Below are 17483 nucleotides of genomic sequence, written 5' to 3' on the forward strand. Positions count from 1 at the left end.
CCGACCAAAGTTTTACATAGAAATATATAGGAAAATTCTTTAAAAAAATCTTCTTCTTAAGAATGACAAAGCCATAATTCATCATATTTATATGGAAGCATGCTCAAGTAGTGTAGATTTAAATTTGTTCAAATCATGACCCCCAGGGGTAGGGCGGGGCCAAAATGGCCGACCAAAGTTTTTAAAGATATATATAGGAAAATTCTTTAAAAATCATTTTCTAAAAAATAGCAAATCCATGATTGGTCATGGGACTACTTTTGGATTTAAACTTTTCAATAAAAAGCCATTTTATACTTTTTCCTACCCTTAGTGCTCAGGTGAGCGATGTTGCCCATGGGTCTCTTGTAAAGTATGTTTTTTAATTTGAGGTCCAAAATACCCAGGTATACTGTTACCTTACTGGCGATAGGAATGGCCATGGAACAACAGAATGCTTGTAATTTTGACAAAATGTGTATATTAAAGAACTATATGCGGTATATTGTATATATTTGCCCCCACAAAAGTCAAATTTTGAAAACTTCCTGAAATGTGCTGAATTCAATAAATTGTATGAGAAATATAAATTAACAGAAAATATTATAGTGTCAAAGCAGTGTATTCACAATTTTTGTTTTTATGACGTCACAAACTAGTGATTTTATATCCTTTTTCAGAAAGAGGACAAAATGGACAAGATTTCAACAATTTTAGCTTTAAAATTTATAGAGCGCAAGTTTGTTCAGGAACAATATTGACATTTTTAATTGATATTATCATTCTACACATCATATCAAAATATTGATCCTGAACACACATGCGCTCGATGACTTTTACTCTAAATATTGACGAAATATGTACATTTTTCTGTAAAATTCATGAAAAACTGAAATTTACGTCATGTTTGTGACGTCATTACGTACATATGGCGTCATTTCTTTTGAAAATATTCAGTGCTTTGAAGTCAGCATATACCCCCTGTTTAAGAACTTAATTAAATATATCTCCATCAAAGTTTGATTTGGGGGGCAAATATTGGTTATTACCGAATAAAGTTCTTTGTATACATGAACACTGAATGAAGTTCATTGTTTAATACAGGGGGTTGTATGCACATGACTTGTACTGTGTGTAAAACGGACTGGTGCTGGATGTGTGAAAAGGAATGGAACAGGGATTGCCAGGGCAACCATTGGTTTGGATAAAACAATATATGATTGTGTAATTTCCTGCTAGTCAGGAAAATAAAAATAATGATGACTGCAATGACATTAAGGACAATTCAGAAAAAAACTGTGATTTTAATATTGTCCATATATAAAAAAGCTTGACATACTTGATGTGCATGTGATTTTGTACTGCTAATCAAATATGAATTTGTTAAAAGGTGACAGGAACCTTGCTTATTTTTAATTGCATATTACAAAGTGAAGTGTTCATTGTTTGTTACAGAGGTACCAAAATATAATATAAATGCATTTACTGTTAAAAGATTAAAATGGTCACACATCCAAAGAGCATAGCTAGGTTCCAGACAACATTAAGCAATGTAAGATAATGCTCTGCATGATATGGAGCTTATGAATGAGGGATGAATATGATTCAAACAAAAAAATGGATGTATTAGTTTCTTTATATTTTTTGTCCCAATTTGTTGTTATGACTAATTTTTAGCTCAACAGCTTTTCTGATCACATTTTGTCCGTCCGACCGTCTGTAATTTTTTTACACTTCTTCTCAAGAACCGTTTGGCCAATTTTAATCAAAATTTTAAACTATGGCAAAATTAACAACCTTTTAGTAAAAGTTTGTTAATTTTACTTATGTAAAGATGACAAGTTGTTATTCTCAAGATTTTTATTAAACTCTGTTAATATCATCTCTCATTTAGGTCTTAGTTCTTTAGGGCATGATCATGATAAAATTAAGCTAACTTTCACGTGAAAAAAGTTAATATGAATATTTTTGTTAACTGGCAGCTTGAATTAAAGCAAATACTATTAGTTCAACAAGTCTGTTAACAAATAGAGTGGAAGCATTGGCACCTGACGTTACTTATAAATTATTTTTCTTGAAAATAAAAAAACAATATACCCCAAACTAATAATAAACGTTTATTATTAGGTAGGGGTATTTTTTTAGTACAAGAAAAACAAGTAACGTCAGATGCTTGTGAGTGGAAGTCTTATAATCTCACCACGGAGGGGTCAGGTGTGGATATAACGCTCAACACAAGGTAGAACAAAGATTGTTCTTGCCGGATAAGTTTCATATTCCGATCATCGATACAAAAGAACATACTTCATTTATTATGCAATGATATTAAAAATGAGAAGTTAATTGGTATAAATTATCCATTTTATTTCATTATTTATTTTAAACATGTTAAAAGTACACAGATCTGAATCTCCTAGAAACCTAGATTGTTCCGCAGGCATTGTCTGTCATCACAACAATATACCTCCCTCGTGTTATTAAGCGCAGCCTTCGTAAACAAACAGTCTTCAATCTACAATACAATTAGAAAACAGAACAACTACTTATAATGTGTTATGAAACCAAGAAAGAATATTATTAATAATGAGGTGTGACTACCCATCTTCGAACTAAACAGTATTTATTGAATGATATTTTTCAGATCGCACTTATAACATATATATGATGCATGAATTACAATGTACCTCTGAAGTCATTTAATGTTATTTAGATCCTTAATATTTATATTTTATTTTATAAAGACACCTGATATTTGTATTTCACGAAGACGGACTCTGATTCTACTATACATTCTCCAATTCCTTTCACGGGATACACATGATGTACATGTATGTTTTATATACATGTATGTTATATACAATGTATGTCCTTAATACTTTTTGATTATCTCAACCATTCACCTCTCACCTTAGAGCAGTGTACGGTAAAATTGTATCTGGGATAGCTTCTAATCATACACGTTTCTGTGACGTCGCAGGTAGAGTTCCGGGGCCTACAGTTGAGATTTTGATCACAGTAGGGGCACATTATTCCTGAAACAAATGATATTAATCTTATGGCAAGCATTTCTGCCAGCTATTTCCACCTGAAGTAAAATAAAAAAAGTTATTAATTTTCTTTCCGGTGAAATATGTCTCACCTAGAAAAAAATGAAATAAAATTTGTACAAAATACTTTGATTTTATCTGAAATGTGTATATCAAAGATACAGAGGAATTTAACTGTGTGTAAAAGATACAATTTGTCTGTATCAAATAGAAAAGTTTAATACACAACTATGAATCCTTATATTCTCATTTCATAACAGGACATAATTACGAGGGCTGTTCAATAAATAACGTCATGAGGTCTATGGCATACAACATAGAAATCATATGACATTAAGCTTGACTTTCACTCATGATTGCATATTAATGCATTGATTACAGTTTATATGACCACTATGATCACAAAGTTTCATTGTGAGAAGCTGGAAAACAAGGGCTATTCGAGACACTGCATTAAAATGAATGGTCAAGGATCAGTAAACAGTAGTAAAATTAAATGCTTCATGAAAGCTTGAGCAAAAACTCGTTAAGAATCCCCACGAAATATTCTAAATTTACCAAAAAAAAAAAAAAATTCGGTTTTATAGACACATGAGTAGTTTGATTTCAATGAACAAAATTTTATAATGGGCATAAAAAGTGGTTACCGTCCTTGGCAAGACAGACTTACAACAACCAACGTTCCGTTTGTCAGAATTCAACAAATTATCATGCACTGATGTTTGATTGACTTTAAGACACATAGCAAAATTGACAGGCAACAATTTGGGGGTGGTTTACATTGTTTTAAAGAAATATTTGATAATAAAAAAAGCTTAAACTCAATGGTCAATCTATGTTTTGAAAAATGGGTGAAAACGACAGCTTGTAATAGTATCTAAGCAATTATTTAAAAAAAATAATACATTGAAGGTATCCACATTTAATTGTCCGAAATTTAAACAGTAAAATTTGAATCCGTGCTTTAAACCCTCAAAATAAATTTACAATAAGATACACTTGACAAAAACAGCCAAGATCTGAGAAGAGCCAAGAATTTCAGAGGCACAATACAGTTTTATATGCCATTTTCTTAGTCTTTTTAAAATTCTTATATGGGGAGGCATTTCAATTTCTAGAGAAGTTTTAAAAGCTCATTTTTGCAAACAAATCGTAAGGTATATGAGAAGATGGAACCAGAATCAGGAATTCACCACATTAAAATTCTTCATGACAGCGTCCGAACCTACACGACAAGAAGAATAAAGTGGTTTTGGGATAAACAGAAAGTTAATGTTTTTATCAACAATATTTGAATAAACTTTCATCCTTTGACTTGTTTCATTTTCCAAACTTAAAAAAAACACCTTTCAGAAAGAATAAACAAGTCACAGAAATCATAGGATCTGCTATATTCAAGTATAGTGTCAGTATACGAAGGTCTTTACTCAAAAATATGTTTTAAAAACTATCAGAAATTAGATAAAAATGTTACAGACATGTGTTTTAATTAAAGGAGAATATTTAAGTGAAATCAGTAAGTCTAAATCTTTGAAAAGCCTTTCTTGTTTCTTTCTAAGCACCGAGGACATTATTTATTGAAAGCCTTCGTATCCTATACGGATGTTATATGTTAGACATATGATAACGCACCTGTTGGGGTCGTTGTGACATTGCACTACCCCAACTCAATTGACTCCCCCTCGCAGTCTTTCCCTCCCTTGGCTGGGACGGGCTTATCACATTTGCGTTTCCTGTTCCTAAAGTTCACATCACTGCATGTCCTACAAGAAGACCACGGTCCCCAGGAACCCCAGCCACCATCAATAACTGTATGTGTACAAAGTACTGATCAATCTATAGCCTCATTAAAGACGTGCCAATAAACAATCCCAACCACCATCAATAACTGTATGTGTACAAAGTACTGATCAATCTATAGACTCATTAAAGACGGATCAATAAACAACACTTAAAGCAAAAGTATCATTAAAGAAGGCATTCTAAAATGATTGAAAGTTTTAGTCCCTATTAAGATTTTGACGCTTTTCACCTACAAATGTTTATGCTTCATAAACCTATTCACTAGTTAAAGGAAGGTTTTACTGAAGTTTAGCTACATGTATTTTTTATTAGTTACAAATTACAATTGGTTTACTACAGCTGAAATAATGTACGCTCTCAAATGTTTTTGACCCCCCTCTCAAAAATGTAGAGGGCTACATTTATGCACCTAAAATTACTCATGTATGCCAAATACTTAATTTTACGAAAATACAAATTCCCATCAATATGACGAAATAAAGCGCATTAAATTCTACTTAAGGTGCTTACCAATATACCACAGGTTTTTGAACAGATAATTAGACCTTGTCGGTTATCCGAGGCGCAGATATTGGTATTGTTAGCAAATACTGGACAGCCCGGATCTAGGTCTTCACAAACGATTGAAAAGATAACATGGGTGTTGCACAGTCTTTTTTGGAACTCTTTTTTTTTTAAAGATACGATGCATAGCTATCAAGGGCTGCACGTGACAGAGACTGGGTATAAAACTACTTAATCATTTTCCTTGAATGCCTTCGTTGAAGTCTTAAGATAAGTACATATATTAGAAATTTCAAATCCCAATAGTTAGTGAAAATTAAACATAAGGCTATTAAAAGTTCTATGACAACATAACTATATAGATTTTTGAGATAATGGAAACTAACCTGGACAGTCTGACTTATTGCAGGGTTGTGTATCTGTATCTACACCAGTACAGTTCAAACCACCATACATGGGGACAGGTTGCGTGCAGGCACGTGTTCGATTGTTTACTCCTGTACCACACGTGACACTACAGGGCGACCACCCCGTCCACACGCTCCAGCCCCCGTCAACTGTAACCATGACGTACATAAAACTCGACAAGCACATTTGATTGAACAAATTATAGAAAAAAAAAAAAAATTGTTTCGAAAAAAAACCCCACATGCTCATATATGGCAGCCCATGGATAAGGTTTATAGTTTTCAAAAGAATACCAATCTCCAAGGTCAACGTCAGGAAATTAAAACAATATACCCATGGGCCACATCGGTCACCTGAGCACTGTAGCTAGGAAAAGAGCAGGAAGCAGTTTATTGAAAAGTTTAAAAACAAATCTAGTCCCAACCAATCCTTAAAGGGGAGAGGGTATGATTTGAACAAACTCAAATATACACTAACTAAGGATGCTAGCATATTTCTTTGACTACTTGTGGCTTTATTCAACTCTACTTGAGCATGCTTCCATAAACATATGACTAATCGTGGCATTGCTATTCTTGAGAAGAATTTAAAAGAATTTTATATATTTCTATGTAAAAATTTGATTGGCTATTGCTTTCATATGAAAATGACTAATCATGGCATTGCTATTCCTGAGAAGATTTTTAAAGAATTTTTCTATATATTTCTATGTAAAAATTTGATTGGCTATTGTGGCCCCGCCCTTACCCTTGGGGTCAAAGTTGAATCTACTCTACCTGGGGATGCTGTCATATAAAAATTACTAATTATTGCTTTGCTGTTCTTGAATAGAAGATTTTTAAAGAATTTTCCTATATATTTCTATGTTAAACTGTGATCAGCCATTGTGGTCCCGCCCTTCCCACGGGGGTAATGGTTTGAACAATGATTTGAATCTACACACCTGGGATGCTTCCATATATATATGACTAATCATTGTTTTGCTTTTCTTATGAAAGAATGTGAATGGATACATCTAACAAAAATTGGACATGAAGGACTGAAGGTAAAAATTAAGCTTTTTACATGTTACAAAGCAACATAGCTATAGTGATAAGCGAAACTAACTTGGGCAGTCTGACTTATTGCAGGGTTGTGTGTCTGTATTTGCTCCAGTACAGTTCAAACCACCATACATGGGGACAGGTTGCGTGCAGGCACGTGTTCGATTGTTTACTCCTGTACCACATGTGACACTACAGGGCGACCATCCCGTCCAGTCGGTCCATCCCCCGTCAACTGTAACCATGACGTACATTAAACTGGATAAGGATACTTGATTCAACAGGATATAAAAAATCGTGTTTGTAAAAAAAATACCGCACTTGTATGTCAGTCCATGGTTAAGATTAATGATTTTCAAAAGAATGTCAATCTCCAAGGTCAACGCCAGAAAAAAAAACAAATATTGGTACCCAAAGATATTTCATGTCACAATAAATATATATTTATTTGAAATATGAAAGTTCTAACCCCAGTTGTTTAAAAGCAATGGTCAGCATTTGACAAAACTAGGCTAAACTCCAAGGTCATTTGATTAAAAAATATGTGGTACCAGGAGAAAAGTCTCACTAGAAAAAACACATGTGAAGTTTGAATGATTCAGCACCAACCTTTTAAACATGTTATTGTAAATGTTGAAGTTGAAATACATGAGACAAACTCTCAGGTTAAGATACGAGGGACGTTCAATAAATAATGTCATTAGCTCGATGACATACAACATAGAAATGATATGACATTCAGCTTGACTTTCTTTCATTTTTGAATTTTTAATGAATATATAACAGTTTATGTGACCACTTTTCATCGCATTATTTCATTGTGGGAAGCTGGAAAACAAGGGCTATTCCAGACACTGCATTAAAAATGAAAGTCAAGAATCAGTAAACTAGAGTAAAATTAAACGCTTCATTAAAGCAGCTGTGAAACTTGTTAATATCCCAAAAATATATTAACTGAGAATGGGAAATTTACAGCAACCAATGGCTGTTTTATAGACACGTGAACAAGAAGGTTTTAATAAACAAAATTATACAATGGGCATCAAATATGGGTACCGTCCTTGGCAACAATGACATACAACAACTAATGTAGATTTGCAAAAATTCAACAAATTATCATTGATAATGTTTTATTGACTTTAAGACGCATAGCAAAGATGATTAAAATAATTTTGAGGGTAGTTCACACTATTTTAAAGAAACATTTGATACTAAGAAAGTTTAATGCCCAAAGGTCACCCTATATTTTGAAAATGAGTGAAAACGACAGCGTGTAGGGATAGCTAAACAATTATTTTAAAAAAATCAAAAACTGTTCTTATCCACGTTTGTCTGAAATTCAAACAGATATAAAACTTGAATCCATTTTGCTTTAAACTCTCAAAACAAATTTACAAGAAGATGCACATGACAAAACTGCAAAGGCCTAAGAGGAGCAAGGAATTGGAAGAGCACAAAACAGTTTTATATGCTATTTTCTTAAATATTAGCGGTCTTGTTGTTCAAATTCATATTCGGAGAGGAAGTTTAATTTCTGGAGGAGTCAAGAAAACATTTTTTTTGCAAAAATATTGAAAGGTTAATGAGAGGAAAGAAACAGAATGAAGAATTCAGTACATTAAATTTCTTAATGACAGCGTCCAAACCCACAGGCCATGAAGAGTAAAGGAGTTTTGGGGAAAAACAGAAAGTTAATGTTTTGTCACACCAAAAAAATTTGCCAGATCTTTCAAACTTTGACTTGTTTCATTTCCCAAACTAAGAAAAACATATAATTATATACTCAAAAATGTGTTCTAAAACAATTAGATATTGAATGAAAATTTTATGGACATGTGTTTTAATTAAAAGAGAATATTTTAGTTAAATCATTAGGACTTAATCATAGAAAAGCGTTTTTTGTTTCTTTACGAGCCCCAGTGACATTATTTTTTGAACGCCCCTCGTAGTTCCAAAATGCCTTATATGATCCAAAGAAAGGTCTTTCCTCTAAAACTCTTGCACAAACCGTTCAAAAGTTATGGCCGAGGTAAAAAGTTTTACGGATAGACACACAGCTACACAAAATTATTAGCACCCGAATCTACGTTTACGATGGCAAAAATGCGTTTTGCAACCCGTATACTGTGTTTTAAACATATGGCAGATACATACTTTATTATTTTTCTTTTTATATACATGTATTTATTATGTACATGTATTGTAATTGTCATTATATCTAATTTGATTTGAAATGTGTATATTTGAATAAGAATTATTCAGTCTAAAGCCCTTTAGTGTGCATTCACCCATGGTCTGTCACTGTTTGTCAGTGTATATAGGTAATAATGGCCGAAGGTCATTACATGTAACTATATCCAGGCCTAATGTTGGATGTTTCTTTAAATTTTATTCGTGTTTTACTTTGTGTTTTACTTGGGGATTGGTTCATGTTTTTCCCTCCAGAAGGCTCTTCGTTTTCTGGACATGATTTGTCCAGAGGTTAGTCAGTTAAGGTGCATTTTCAGTGTTGTGACATTTTGACAATCAGACCTGATATTAGAGACTAACTTTCTTCTCAATCTGGTAAGTTAATAATTTATTACTAATATAAATATGATTCTTATAATTCAATTAAATGTTCAATCAGTAATTTTGCAGTCTTGATCTATTTCCTAAGTACTTTCCCTGAGTAAATGAGATCAGTGAAAATGATATTTTTAAAGTATGAGTAAATAGAAAGATCTCATTGTTATACATTTTTAAGGTAACATATTTTTATGATCTGTTGTGTAATATTGTGTGTAATTAATTTACAGACCACTCAGACTGTATGAGTTGTAAATCTGCAGCATTGCTGCTTGCTGTACACACATATTCCCATAGAATGGTATGCACATTATTTAATGATTATTCAGTAATATAATTTTAAAATACATTGTGATGATAATTATTGTAAAGTTTTATGATGAGAATTTATTGTTATATAATTAAAGAATAGAAATATATGTGTATATTCTATATGTTATGAATTATCTCCCTTGACAATCACTGTATTTTTATGCTTAAATATTTACACATGTTATACTGTTAATTTTGCAGGGTAATTTCCATTTTTTCATCTTATCTGGTAAATAAGGTCTTGTCAAAGAACCCTGAAAAGGTCGTTAGTCTTCATTTGATAACCACCAAGCCTGTTACTAACACATCTAGAACTTACTTTAACATAATGACTTGGAAATTGGTACAGTGCTTGACCCGAATCAGCTCTTTTCTTTCCCGCTCAAACACTCAAAAACACAATCAGCAATCAGTTTTCAATAAGATTTATCGTTTTTCTTTCTTTTTTATATTCAACAAAATTTAAATGAATATTATTTATTTTTTTTATTCGAATTATAAAAATATCTTGATATTCTTTTCTGTAAATATGAAATTTTCCGGGTAAAATCTCAATGTGTTCATCATTATAACAGGTAAACTCATCATCTGAATACAATGCACATAATAAAAGACCTTACCGGGACATTCCATTTCGGTACAACTTTGAATACTATAAGGATCCCCAGAACAGAATTTTCCGTCGTGAGAGGGCGCTGGATTGTCACATTGTCGGTCACGTGTCTGTACTCCCGCTCCACAAGTCAGAGAACACGACGACCAACTCGCCCAGTCTGACCACACTCCGTCAACTGGAAGACAACAAACTGGTTTCCATTTGCAGTTAGTCATCGATATGTTAACATTCTTATTATCAACAATTTTCTCAGGACATATTACTCAAAATATACAGTGTATCACAGTTTCTCAAAAGTATATGGGATATGAGGACTTACAGTACTTATCCAACATTTTTTAACCTAGAAATAAATATTTAAATTTGGTCTCGATCGTACACAGACCTTTGATAAGATTTCTTTTAATGAGGATCTGTCCTATTATGTTATGTTTTACCTCAAAATCCACTAAAACATGTTAAACTGTGTACAAACTGAAACAACTGGAAGTTTGTCAATGAGAGATGATGACAGACAGAAATAAATTGCAATAGTTCATTTTTAGTTCGTAACTCTAAATGAAAAGTATTCAAGTTTCTTTTACTTGTATTTTTCTTAACATTAAGAATACACTACAATAATTTAAAATTAATGCCCGAAGGTCATGTAACCCTCTTAGTTTAACTCTTAATTAAAAAAAAAAACGTACCAGGGCATGGTAGTTGAACACAAATATCCATTATACTAGATGTTCCATTGCAATCTTTCCCTCCATAAGCGGGAAAAGGATTGGAACACTGACGGGAACGAGTTTTAGTGCCGAAGCCACAGGATACACTGCATGCGCTCCATGAAGACCAATCAGTCCAATCACCGTCAACTCCTGTAAAAATACAGTGAAATATAATTAAAAATAAAGATTTTGTTTCGAAAAAAAAGTAAGGAAATCCAAATGAAAAATACTGAAAAAAAGACATAAAACGGAAAAGCAATCAGAACAGTGAACAATAAAGATAGTTATAATATATAGAATTTCTGCCTCATGAAGGAGGAACTTTATGAAATGATACAAATGGAGTTATACTACATGTCCCGCACGTGACTGGACAGAGCTGGAGACCAGAAGGATGAGAGCAGAACATAGTTTTGTACGTCTGGCAGTCAGGGGACGAGTCTTTACAAACATCTAGGAAGAATAGAATTCTTAAATTTATTGAAAGGTAGAACGTATTACTGCGTATTTTAACATCTTTATACAATCGACTAACTATTAATTGCGATAATGAAAACTACCACTTTCCTCTTAAGCAAAAATATATATTAAGATTTTACCAACTATGATTCTGCACTGTTTATATTAATTTCCTTTTTTTCTTATAATTTACTGAACTCTTCCTTCTTCTTCAAAATATTTTAATGTAATGAACACGATCTAAAAGTTTTGCTATGATGTGTTGATCTTACAGGAACACACAGATTGGTTACAGGACCTCATCTCTGTGACGTTTCCATCACATGACCTGCCGCCATATAAAGGAGCCGGTCTGTTACAGGTGCGTGTTCGAGTTTCTTGACCTGATCCACAGGTAACACTACAGGACGACCAGTCCGTCCAAGACGACCAGCCTCCGTCCACTAAAAATCAGTTAATCAATTTCTCAGAATAAAAGCATTTGAGAATTCTTTTTGATTGGCTGAAGAAAATTAATGTCCATGTTACGTGATGTCACTTCTGATGATCCCAAATTAAATACCAAATCCACCTTTCGCTTACTTGTCCTTATTTTTATATTGTTTAAATATGTATATGTAACACTCTATATCAACAGTCCAATCTTTTCATGACCATAAAAATTCTAAATGCTCCATTAAAGGAATTGAAACAAAATACATTACATCACAACCCTAGATTCAGTAGATTGTAATAATTAGGCTACCTTTTTTGAAAGGGAAAAAAACCTTTTAAAATATTCATAAAATATTGATGCCACAATTAGGATATTGACTGTGCGGACTAATTGTAAGATTTCTAGTCAAAAGTCAAGATCATAAATATTATATAATTATATATTTGCATTTTATGATATTTAAAAATGTTACTAGAAATATGCTTGCTTAGGTTATTTAGTAGGATACATAACCAAGGACCGGTTTAGTTCGACAAAGAAAGTAATATAAATCTGTCCGAGAAAAATATCATTTTATATTGGTTTTCTATAAACATACAATGACGGTGAACTAAAGTTCTTTTAACACTTTTATTTATATATTGTATAGTCACACAAATTTATTACCCAAGTCATATTTAGTTATGGAATTACCAGTACATAAAATACAAATTTTGAGATATTTGGTGGAATTAAAATACATCTGTAAGCATTTTATAGTAGTCAACAGAAAAAAAACAACAATAATGATTAAATTTATTTTCATTATTTCAGAATTTTTTTATATATAAACTTGTAAAAAAAAATGTAAAGTAAGAATTTTAAAGCATTCAAATAGATTTTAAAGAGATACAAATTTTTGTAAGTCAAGATTTCTTCTGTGAATTTTTTTTCTTCAAATTTTCTTATTCAAAACCAACCTCTGCATGTGGGCGATAAGCATAGAAAAAAAATGGAATGGTCTCTGATTACACTAGAAACAGTACAACAAGTCATACAGTATATTCCGCACACGGATCAATATCAGAAACGGAATTACATGTATATCATTTGACATATTGTAAGAAAATAAAATCTTATACATGATATTGTGACAATTTAATTGAACATCCAAAAAATGATACAATCTCACTTGATCCCTATCAGATGATGTTCGTAATCTTTACCTTTTACTTTTCTGATGAGGCGATATCACTCAATATTAAAATGAAAAGTAACATGAGGCGATCTCAATATTAAAATGATAAGTAACCTGGACAGGGTGTCTGTGAGCACGATTGTGTTTCGTGTAAGTTGCCGACACAATCTTTTCCGCCGCCAGCAGGCGAGGGATTTGAACAGGACCGAAGTCGGTGTTGTATTCCTCCTCCACAGGATAAAGTGCATGGTGTCCAGTTTCCCCAAACAGACCATGCTCCGTCGACTAAAATGTTAATTGTAAAATAGATAGAGAATAGCCAGGACCGGAGGGCCGAGGGCTGACATTGGTTGTGCATACTAAGTAATAAAATAAAACACACATCAACATGATCAACTAGGGGGGAAACAAACAATTATGCGTTGATTACTACATGTAGATATATAGCTTATTTTATATAATACAGGACTAAATTGCATCCCTGATGTTAACGCAGTCACGTACCCTGTAGTACACATCCATAGCCTGGTTCCCCGACTCATCCTTGCCTTCTACTCTTGGGCTGATATTGGAGTCTCGGGTTGATTTGGGGTGTGATACAGATTTTGCCATGTACATGTATTTTGTTTGTATCAGCTTGGCAAGAATGAACCAGGGGACCAGGCTATGCAGGGCTGATACGGCTATTGTTACGTCAGGCATATCGCATATGTAAAAATCCTATTTATTACTTAGGGTATGTCACTCGTCAGCTTTTTAGAAAAGTTCACACAGAACCTGTAACTTCAAAACTAGTTATTATAATTCAATTTTTATAACATATTCAAATTCAACAATGTATATTATTCAACATTTAATAAAAAAAAAAAACTGCTCAAAAATCCACAGAAAAGCAAGTCTTAGACTTATGAGGGACTATTTCTTGTGGTGGAAGGATATTTAGCAGAAAATTCATGAAATCCGCACATTTCTTAAATTTAATATCTTGGAACTTTAGTCTCACATACTTTTACTCGGAGAATATTTTCCGTTATGATATGCTAGGAATATTTAATATAGGTCTTAATTTAAATTTTAAGAACAAATTTTACACATTCCCTCCACAAACTTTGCCTAGAAATGATGATAAGTTGAAGAAGTAAAGATAAAATATGCACCGATTTTTGTCTGAAAATCAACACCTTTTGACCAATATTTCAAAATTAACATCACTGACCCCAATTTTTTCTTTCATTATTTTTAACTACTCGATACTTGTTACTGATCAGCACTTAAGTCGTAAAAAGTTTGATATAAGAAAAATATTTTATTGCCTATATACATTAGATTTTTAATACCCCAAATAGGTTACTTTTTTAGTGCAAAAAGGTCACACAATAATTTACGCGCATTAATGTCCAAGACCTGTTCATCTTATAAAATTATAAAGGTTAAAGTAATTAACCAAAGAGTTAAATTTTGAGTGCAAAAAGGTCAACTTAATTGTAACGTTCAATAAGACGCACACTGACCCCCTCTTTTCTCTGCGATTTTGAGTCATACTATATGAGTACTTATCCAAAATATACTTCTCAAAATATCCTTGATTTAACAAAATTCACGAGTGACATACCTTAAGATGTAAAAAATAATTAAATTTCTTTTCATTAATATAATTGCTTGTTTTTCTTCTAGACCACATGATAAGCACAAGACAATCAACGTAAAAATGTAGAAAATATTAGAACAAATGATGTATTTGCAACTTAAATTTTGGCTTTTCTAATTTTACACTTGGTATTTCACAGTTCTAATATGAGCTTATCTAACCTCTTTTCTTAGTTATTTTTTTACTTTATCTTAAATGATTACCAACTTTATTTATACCACCTAATATACTGAAACAAATTGTGTCTATTTGTTTTAACCTTAACATTTCCTATGACCTCACATATACTGTATACAGGGTTATTTTCGCCCCGTGTTTTTTTCGCCCTTTCACACTTGAAAACAAATTTGTCCCATTTTAAATTCGCCCAATCACAGTTTTGTTAAAAAAAATCATAATTTTTGGTCGCCCAATCATCGAAAATTTCCCTGTATATAATAACTGTAAAATCTCTTATAATTTTTGGTCCATCATGTATATAACTGTTTGGAACTTCACTATGTCAAACAATTCCACATATGGTTTTTATAATTTGTATAACAGAAGAAGGTGAAATAAATGCTGTTTCAATAAAAAAAAAAAGATATAGAAATTGGAAAAAGGATGGGAAATTCTCAATTTTATGCTATAATTAATAATATTATCATCATGAACATTCATATACTATAATTATTATCATCATGAACATTGATAACATATTCTAAAATTCTATAATATTTATGTTATCACCTGGGCATTGCTCCGTGTTGCAGTCATCTACATCCTGTGCTGATCCGCTACAATTAATTCCGCCATGTGACGGAGATGGATTATTGCACAGACGTGACCTCGTTTTGACCCCTCCCCCGCAGGTTAGAGTGCACACAGCCCAATTGGTCCAAGTTCCCCAAGAACCATCCACCGCTTGAATTAAAACGAATAAGTTAAAGTTTACCGCATTAAAAAATCAATATTGAACTTTTTATATTTCTTCTATAATTTTTTTTCTTACGACAAATTCCGCAGGTCTGTGGACAAACATTTTGGCCGTCCGTGTTATTAGGAGCACAGAAAACGTCCTTCAACGATGCACACTGAGCACTGCTGTCCTTACACGAACCTGTTTACAGGTAGAAAAAGATTAAAAAAAACTTCCAAGCCTGACTCAATTAGACATGCTAAAGTCTCTAGTATTTTTTAAATTTAATGTTTGTCTTGTTGTCCTCTGCTCTCTTTCATAGTTAAATGTTATCAAACATAGATCTATTTTTGACATTATAAAAAGGTATAAAAGAGAGCACTTAACATGCATATAGAGACCTGAGCAAGTCTACGACTGAATTGTTATCTAATTTTATGATACAATGATAGAAATAACAGTATTCTTTGACAACGGTAAAGAGACCCAACATGACATTAAAAGAAAATGTACTGACTCCTTCTCTAGTACTTTGGCATCTAACACCTTATGTACGCTTTTATTTAATCTGTTTATTGGTATCTTGTGCAAAGAAGTACATGATTTACCCTTTCCGAAAATATCAGTTTTAACTTTTTCGAGAATTTGGCAGAAAGATGAAAGAGCAGACAAATTAAGAGTCAAATAAATATCATTTGGAAAATTATTTTGTATAGACTATTTTTACAGGCCAATTCTAATCCTATAAGATAATAAAGCTTATCTATGTTATGACATACGGGCACAAGGTGCTAAGATGCAAGTCTGTGATTCTTTTAGGTCTCCAGTACATGGATTTCCTCCATGTAATGGTGCTGGATGTGTACAAGATCGGACTCGAGATTCTATTCCTACACCACACGTTACACTGCAGGTTGTCCAACTCTCCCAGCTTGTCCATCCACCGTTCACTGAAGTGAGAATAAGTGCTTATTTTGTATTTTTAAATGCACGTTTATTTAACGGCCAAGCAAAACCTGCCCTACCTGGACAAGGAATCTGGGAACAACTTTGAGACTCGTGGTTGCTGCCTGTGCACGTTTTCCCGCCATAGGCTGGTTTGGGTTGATTACAATGTCTGGTCCGTATTTGAGCCCCTGCATCACATGTAGTAGAACATCTACCCCATCCACCCCAGCCTGACCATCCACCATCCACTATTGGATATATGATATTGAAGTATGTTTTTTCTTTCCAAATTACTATTTTGCAGGCATGGACTTTCATTTAGTGAATATCTTGAAAATATAATATACTTGTCATGTTATTGAAGCTTACCTGGACAATGTGTAATTTGGCAGGTCTTAGTTTCTTGACCAGATCCTCCACAAGTTTTTCCTCCTTTGGCAGGGGCTGGGTTCGTACACTGTCTACTATGGGTCTGTGATCCTCTTCCACATGACCTTGAACAGGACGACCAAGAATTCCAAATAGACCATCCCCCGTCAACTAAATGATAACATTAAGTTTTACAATTGTTTCCAAAAATATATTAGAAGACGAAAAGAAAGTCATATTTTTTAGAACTTATGCATTAATTTTTAAGTTAACAAATGAAATGCTGTTTCGAAATTGCTTTGAAAACATATATCTAAATAAGAAATATATTTTACGCAAAAGAAATATCTAATGAATATTTAAAGTACACTATATATAATAATAAAGAGATAAAAGAAAGAGAAAGAGATAAAGGAGAGAGAAATGATGAGAAAGGAGAGAGAGATTTAATTTAACTACCTGGACATGGCTTTGAACAAGTTTGGCTTTCTTGAGAATTGCCAGCACAGTTTGCTCCGCCATATTTAGGTTGGGGATTATTACAACTGCGGTGAC

The 17483-nt window shown here is 32.8% G+C and overlaps 1 protein-coding gene across 1 annotated transcript; it reads right to left on the minus strand.

Moving 5' to 3' along the window:
- Positions 1 to 2902: 2902 nt before the first annotated feature.
- Positions 2903 to 17478, minus strand: LOC134261414 (coadhesin-like; the record flags this gene model as incomplete). The annotated part of the gene is made up of 15 exons (XM_062743858.1): positions 2903 to 3011; positions 4659 to 4835; positions 5720 to 5890; positions 6849 to 7019; positions 10285 to 10455; positions 10970 to 11143; positions 11345 to 11446; positions 11725 to 11895; positions 13180 to 13350; positions 15443 to 15616; positions 15705 to 15812; positions 16391 to 16561; positions 16637 to 16807; positions 16929 to 17099; positions 17388 to 17478. Coding segments are annotated over 14 exons (2169 nt in total), but the record flags the coding sequence as incomplete, so codon positions are not given.
- Positions 17479 to 17483: the final 5 nt, after the last annotated feature.

This window comes from Saccostrea cucullata, unplaced genomic scaffold, assembly GCF_032062105.1.
Source record: "Saccostrea cucullata isolate Sc308-1 unplaced genomic scaffold, CSIRO_AGI_Scuc_v1 ctg12626, whole genome shotgun sequence".
Lineage (NCBI taxonomy): Eukaryota > Metazoa > Mollusca > Bivalvia > Ostreida > Ostreidae > Saccostrea > Saccostrea cuccullata.